The sequence below is a fragment of the Etheostoma spectabile genome, chromosome 11 (assembly GCF_008692095.1).
Source record: "Etheostoma spectabile isolate EspeVRDwgs_2016 chromosome 11, UIUC_Espe_1.0, whole genome shotgun sequence".
Lineage (NCBI taxonomy): Eukaryota > Metazoa > Chordata > Actinopteri > Perciformes > Percidae > Etheostoma > Etheostoma spectabile.
Genome location: NC_045743.1, coordinates 22,712,557 through 22,720,175, shown reverse-complemented (window position 1 = coordinate 22,720,175; position 7,619 = coordinate 22,712,557). Strand labels below are relative to the sequence as shown.

General features: G+C 40.5%; 2 protein-coding genes across 2 annotated transcripts in view; both read right to left on the bottom strand.

The window, feature by feature from the left end:
- LOC116698442 (uncharacterized) overlaps positions 1-1,464 on the bottom strand; it is a 29,820-nt gene extending 28,356 nt beyond the window's left edge. Inside the window, 2 exon segments of the mRNA XM_032530381.1 lie at positions 780-912; positions 1,282-1,464. Of these exon segments, the coding sequence (XP_032386272.1) occupies positions 780-912; positions 1,282-1,369 (221 nt within the window). The 5' untranslated portion in view covers positions 1,370-1,464.
- A 909-nt stretch (positions 1,465-2,373) lies between these two features.
- Positions 2,374-7,619, bottom strand: part of LOC116698079 (interferon lambda receptor 1) — a 29,094-nt gene continuing 23,848 nt past the window's right edge. Inside the window, exon 8 of the mRNA XM_032529848.1 lies at positions 2,374-4,322. Within this exon, the coding sequence (XP_032385739.1) occupies positions 3,588-4,322 (735 nt within the window). The 3' untranslated portion in view covers positions 2,374-3,587. The remainder of the gene's footprint in view (positions 4,323-7,619) is intronic.

Here is a 7,619-nt window from a genome sequence, read left to right as displayed (position 1 = left end):
CGTTTAAATCGCTGCTTAAGACGCACCTTTTTGCTGCAGCTTTTAACCTTCGTTAACCTGGTTTCTGATGTTTTAAAGTGTTTTGTTTCCACGTGATTCACTTTGGTCGGAGTCATTTTTACACTTGTTATTATTTATGTATTTGAAATCAACCCTGTTCACCCATTTTTAAATGTGCTATAGAAATAAAATTGATATTGACATCTGATATTGATTAATAAATTAGAAATCCATCTTTAAATATCTGCCTTATAACAATGGAAAAGTACCTTAAACTAACTTTTTGGGTGTCAATTCTTAATGTCACTATATTATAAAATACATTTGAGGGTTGCGACTTGATTATACAATTTGCAGCAGAAGTTTTCTGAGAATCCTTTTTATGTCAAAGCTAGTCTAACTACACGACTGTCTACTTCCAGGATTGCTCTGTTGCAGTCGGACAATTTCGCCTAATTTCGGCCAGATGTCCATCCCCTTCCTCTGTCTGTGTTGGATTGTAAAACTCTGGTGGATTCCTGAGGACTCTGGTTACCTGGTCCTCAGATCTCTGCAGGGTAAATCCAGACAGCTAGCTAGACTATTTGTCCAATCTGAGGACTATGGTTACCTGGTCCTCAGATCTCTGCAGGGTAAATCCAGACAGCTAGCTAGACTACCTGTCCAATCTAAAGTTTTGCAACTGAAATTCCCCTAACCTTACTGATCAAGAATCAAGACCCGATCCATCTTAACACCTCTTCTTTCCGCTCTATCGTAGCTTTCTGTGGACTGAATACCTGGGGCTGAAGGTTTGAACAGTGAAGTTGGTGTCAGAGGGAGTGTCGAGGCCAGGCAGGAAGCGGAGTGTGTGCTCCATGTTGTAGGAGGAGATGGAGACGTTGGAAGGTGCAGGGAGGGAAACACACACCCCTGCAGGGAGAACACAATAACAATATTATATATATATATGAAATTCCAGAGTGACGGTGACAGTATTAGAATTCAGTAATATTGGTTGGTCTTTCCTTATTTTTTTATAACTCTCTAACACTAAACTACATCTACAAAAATCACAGAAACATTTCTAAGTGAGCCCATACTGAGCTATGAGCAAAGTTGGAAAGAATAACATAGCCTTTACTCCTCCTGCCAACATCCATATACACCTGTACACACATCTCAGACCAAAGGTGTAAACACATAGATATGAAGAGGATTAAACACACACACAATGTCCCTTCACAACACTAAAAAAGCTGACGTGAACAGCGGCAACATGCATTCATCTCACATATTTACCATACTTCCTCCCCACATCCAAACCAGGGAGCATTAGCAAGGTGTAAATGCAGAAGGAGAAGCATCCACAGCCCCATGGTCCCTCCATTCAATGTTTGCTGGCTTGCAGTTTAAGATAAGGCTGCTTTTTGGGTCAGAGTACACACAACATATAGAGAGGGATGGGAGGGAGCCGGGGTCTATGTGGGGGTTGGGAAATGAACACTGGTTGTTGTCATATGCAGCGCTGAGTTTCTGTTTCCCCAGAAGTCCCTCCCTGTGCATATTGCCCTTCCAGTCCTGACTTTAACTGAGTTAGCTCTCACAGTCGCTCGACAGAAACTGTCAGCAAGCTCGACTTTAACTTCACCTCGTTTCGGATCTGGGACTTTTATTTCTCGTTCTTGAGTTCAGTATATTTATCTGTGCTTCAGTATCTTTCTGTCCAAAGTAAGCTTGAAGAATTTGTACTTTTTTACTACAATTACGTATAACAAACCATGGCTTGTGTGCTAAAATGTAATTTTTATTTGTTGTGAATGGCTGTATAATGAGAATGACATTAAGATTTTAATAAGTATTATGACACATGGAATTTTTCAATTATATTCTTGAATAAAGTTGGCTGCATACTGTAACAATACACAAAGTACACAATACATGTATTATCCTACTAGCCTGATACAAGGTGTAGCTACAAATAAGTGCAATGCAATTATGATTGAACATGTTTATATGGCAAAATAAAAACAGAATGCAATTTATGCAGCCATGTCCTGTAGATAACTGTGTAACATTCACTCATATTCCTCAGTCATATGATTAGAAATGCATGATGTATAAGAACCTAAACAGTCAGTCAGGATTTAAAAAAAATTGAAATACAACATGATGAATGGGATCATTTCTACTATAATTTTTGAATCATAGATATTTGTTTTTAAAGGTGCTGCGAGTCAATCAGCAAACACGATATCAAAGGGCTTTTTTTACAGCATTTAACCTACAAAACAGAAAATAGAAAATGTCTTAATTGATTAACCTGACACTTCTCTCTCTCTTTTTTTTTTAAATACATTTCAAATTCTATAAATTGTTTTAAATTGGAGTTTATTTGCAAACTACCATTCTGCCTTTGCTTTATTCACAAAGTTTCAGTGCATGTTGAAGGAGAATATTTCAAGTTTGGTTATCGCCTTAAGACGCTCTCAGGCTGTAAATCATGAGTCAGGGATATTCAGTACAATGCACTGGATGTGTATTGGATGGAATGTGAAGAGGTACCTGCTTTCCCTCTCTCCCTTGACTGTTCTACTTACGTGGCTTTCCACTTACAAACCACCAAGAGAGGGGGACCTGAACACGAGGGAGAAATACCCAACACATCAACACCGAAACGTGCCATTAACCGCTACAATTGTAACGTCCTGCCTTGTCTCCAAGCGATGCAACACGTTTGGCTCCCGACTGAAAGAAACAAAGCATAGTCGGACAAAAGCCATCCGGCGTTGCAAAGTCCACTGCTACTGACTGGTTTGGGTGGATAAGTTCCTTTCCACTAATGCCCTAAAATTCCAGGGATGAACTCCCTGCATGTCCCGGAAGGAAAATATTATGAGTTCCTCTATCAAGTAGGCGCTGATGTACATGTCCAGCATCAGTCCTAACGAGCTGCTTCTAGGTTTCTGTCTAGCAGCCTTCACTGTCCAAAGTTAATGAATAGGAACCTTTCCTCTGACTCCAAGCAAATACATTTCTTTAGGTAGTGAGAGGTAGCCTGACTGCCCTTTACCTGCAGAGGAAGCACTGATGTTTACTACTATTTACAGTAAATTATATGGGCAATGCAATGGGCCTCATGCAAGAACAGTACTCTATATTATTGTATAGTTTTGATCCTAAAACCTTCTCTCTTATGGTTTCCTGTGAGGTGAAGTGTTCTCCGACGGCTCTTAAGACTTGTCTTTTACACAAACGCCTCCAGTTCACGGGGTCTGTCACATGTGATGATCAGAATTATTAACTCCAGTAAGATTAAATCCAATTTGAGTGTCTCTTTTGATAAGAGGACACATTTGTTGTTTTGCACAGTTTATAGAAATAAAGAAATATTTTTTAGTCACTTATCTGCAGCTCAATCTGTTAAATAAATCCTGGGAAAATGGTATCATCAATCGAATCGGGAGATGAGTGTATTGTGTTGAGTGTATTTTATTTATGTACACGTTAAGTGTACATCCCTAACTATGAAATTGTAAAAAGACTGGAAATGGAGTAACTTCCAACTGGAAAACCGCAAGATTTCTATAATCAGTCCTGTCGGACATCTATGGACGCTTCATATATCCAGAGTGCTCGTCCCCCTCATCGTCCTCCTCGCCGTTGGAGCAGGAAACCGTTGCTATGGAAACGTCCTTGGCGTCCACAGTTTGTGAGGGAGGAGTTGGAATGGTGTCGTACACCTCTGAAGCAGGGGAAGACTCTGTCTCCACCTCTGCCACGTCCAAATAGGATTTCTCCTCATTTTCCTCCTTATGCGTGCCAAAGGTTAACGTGAAGAGGTTGACATCCTGGCTGCGCCCGTCTCCCGCCACATTCTCCTCCGCCTTCTCCGGTTGGATTGTTCCTACAGTCAAAAGGTCTGCAGGACGGGGGTCTGAACTCTGCTCCGATATCGGCAGAGAATCCTTCAGTTCAGCACGGGACTGTGTCTCTGCAGAGGCGGAGGGTTCAGGCTGGGGAATGAAGAAGTCTGATGGTGTTTGGTTTGAGGAGAAGCCCGGCGGTAACGGCGACGGCTCGGGGCATAAAGGAGCTGACAGCAACGATGGAGAGGAAGAGGAGGAAGAGAGGAGGTTAGTGCCCCCCCGCATACCCTCATACCCTCCTCCTCTGCTCCCAGCAGCGCTCTCCGTTTCACTCTCGGCATCGCTCTCGTCTGATGTTTGGCTGCTGCTCCTCTTTTTGCCTGAAGAGGGCGCCGTTGGTTTTATAGTCAGGAGAGACGACAGTGAAGTCTTGCAGGACGCGACCACGACAAGCCCTTCTATGTGATGGATTTCCTGACAGACAGAGAGAGAGACACAGAGACAGAGAGAGAATATGAAGTATGTTAAAACCAATAAGGCGGATTTACAGCAGTCCGACCCTCTTGTTTTTAGATATTCAACAGCCCTGATGCCTGCTGTTTCCATACAACTGAAATCTTTAGATATTTAGCCAGCATGAAAGGAATCAGCAACATCTGATTACAATCCCTTTATCAAATGAATGATACTCTGCTCTGGTAGGCTTTGACACAGAGTCAGTTCTTGTATAAAGTACTTGGAACTTGCGATACGTGAGTAAAAGTACAAGTACTTTACCAGAGAATGACTTTGGTAGAAGCTAGTCTCCTTTTAGAATATTACTTGAGGAAAAGTCTTAAAGTATCTGATATTCACTGTACTGGAGTTTCAAAATGTACTTAACTATTAGAAGTAAAAGTTAAAAAAAAAAAATATATATATTTGATTATGAACTGTATTGTGGTTTCATTAACGTGACCCATAATATTCAGGGTGCCCACACCTTCTTAAACATCAAGTCTGACATCGACAAAGAGAAGAACAGAAACAGAATTTTTTTTTTTTTGTGAGGAAGCCTTTCTCTCCAACGTACCAAAACATTTCTTGCAAGTAACGAAGATATCGCGTGAAAATGAAGTGTAGTAAAAGTAAAAGTTTTCAGAATTATTAATAGAGTACAGATATGTGAAAATTCTACTCAAGTAACAAAGTATTTGAACTGTGTTACATTGCAACCCTGCACAGAGTTGTCAGTGAGAGAGTTAATTAATAAAACTTCAGGGCCGCAAAAAAATATTTTTAATCTGCTGGTTATTTTCTGGGTTAATAGATTAGTGTTTCTATCAGATGCCAGACAATAACCAACAACCCTGACTCCAGGTTTGCAGAGCCCAAAGTTATGTCTTCTTTAGTACTACAAGGGATATTAAAATACATTCAGTAGCCACTTTATTAGGTACTAGGGGTGGGGAGGAAAATGGATACAGCATAGTATTGCTACATTATTCGTGGCAATAATGTATTGATACACGGATGCCAAGTATATTACCAAAAGTATTTAAACAGCTGTCGTCCATTACAGCGCCATCACTGATTCACATGACCTCAATGCTCAAACATGGAAGTGAAATGGCCCTCCCTCGTGATGACACAATGTCAACACAAAGTTGAGATTATAGGCCTCATCAAATGAGATTTTATGGCAGGACAGTATTGGATTACATTATATTGTACAGTTGTGCTTAATAAAGTGGCCACTGAGTGTAGTTGTGAAGTCATTATCTATCAATCAATCAATCAATCAATCAATCAATCAATCAATCAATCCACTCAGCCCTTGTATGGTATTTGGTCAAATTGACACATTTCAAATTTTTACAAGAAGAAAAAGTGACATTTTTTCCTTTTTCATTTTTTTTTACCTTCTTTCAATGGCCTTGCCCTATTTTCTGTGATAAACATGTATTCCTGACTCAATTCAGAAAATTGTTCTGGACCATAATAATGATCACATGGATTTTTAACATGAATTAGAACCTTGTGACAAAAAAGGAACCCCACTTCCATTTTTAATCGTGTGCTAGAAGAGACTGATTGCATTCCCTAAACATTGATGTCATCTCAATTGTTGGAAATTGAGATAAAGACAATATTTGGTAATAGATTATGAAGTATTATTTTATTTTAGTGTTGTTTTTAAAACCCAAAATAAGTCACGGGTGAGTTTGACCCGAACGGGAAGACAACACAAGGGTTAACATAAACAGAAATGTTTCATTGAAGATACAGTGAAAAAACACCACTGAGAGGTTCTTGGCAGTTTAAAGAGAGATAAATAAAAATCTATAACTTTAGGTAGAAATCTCCTGCACGTACAATATAACAATGCTAAGCAGACGAGGACGAGGAACAACTGGATCTACTCCATCTAAAACGCATGTTGCTTTCATTAGGGGTGGGAATCCCCAGAGGCGTCACAATACGATATTATTGCGATTTTTGAACATATTGCAATATTCTGCGATATATTGCAATTTATTATCATCTTTTTTTCCCAACTTCAAATTTTTCCCAATTTCAAATGACGTCCCCAAAAGGAAACTTTGTCAACATAGATATGTTTCTCTGTTTGCTCAGCTCACTTTAATGTTAAAAATGGGATTGTCCAGCCAAAAAACTGACCAACACATACAGTGAGGAAAATAAGTATTTGAACACCCTGGTGTTTTGCAAGTTCTCCCACTTAGAAATCATGGAGGGGTCTGAAATTGTCATCGTGGGTGCATGTCCACTGTGAGAGACATAATCTAAAAAAAAAAAAACAAAAATCAGAATGTATGATTTTTTAAACTATTTATATGTATGATACGGCTGCAAATATGTATTTGAACACCTGTCTATCGGCTAGAATTCTGACCCTCAAAGACCTGTTAGTCTGCCTTCAAAATGTCCACCTCCACTCCTTTTATTATCCTAAATTTGATGCACCTGTTTGAGGTCGTGAGCCGCATAAAGACACCTGTCCACCCCATACAATTAGTAAGAATCCAACCACTAACATGGCCAAGACCAGAGAGCTGTCCAAAGACACTAGAAACAAAATTGTCCACCTCCACAAGGCTGGAAAGTGCTACGGGGACATGTCCAAACAGCTTGGTGAGAAAAGGTCCACTGTTGGAGCAATCATTTGAAAATGGAAGAAGCTAAACATGACTGTCAGTCTCCCTCGGACTGGGGCTCCATGCAAGATCTCAGCTCGTGGGGTCTCAATGATCCTAAGAAAGGTGAGAAATCAGCCCAGAACTACACGGGAGGAGCTGGTCAATGACCTGGAAAGAGCTGGGACCACCGTTTCCAAGGTTACTGTTGGTAATATACTAAGACGTCATGGTTTGAAATCATGCATGGCACGGAAGGTTCTCCTGCTTAAACCAGCACATGTCAAGGCCCGTCTTAAGTTTGCCAACGACCACTTGGATGATCCAGAGGAGTCATGGGAGAAAGTCATGTGGTCAGATGAGACCAAAATAGAATTTTTGGGTCATAATTCCACTGACCGTGTTTGGAAGAAGAAGAATGATGAGTACCATTCCAAGAACACCATCCCTACTGTGAAGCATGGGGGGGGGAAGCATCATGCTTTGGGGGGGGTTTTCTGCACATGGGACAGGGCGACTGCACTGTATTAAGGAGAGGAGGACCGAGGCCATGTATTGTGAGATTTTGGGAACAACCTCCTTCCCTCAGTTAGAGCATTGAAGATGGGTCTTCCAACATGACAATGACCCGAAG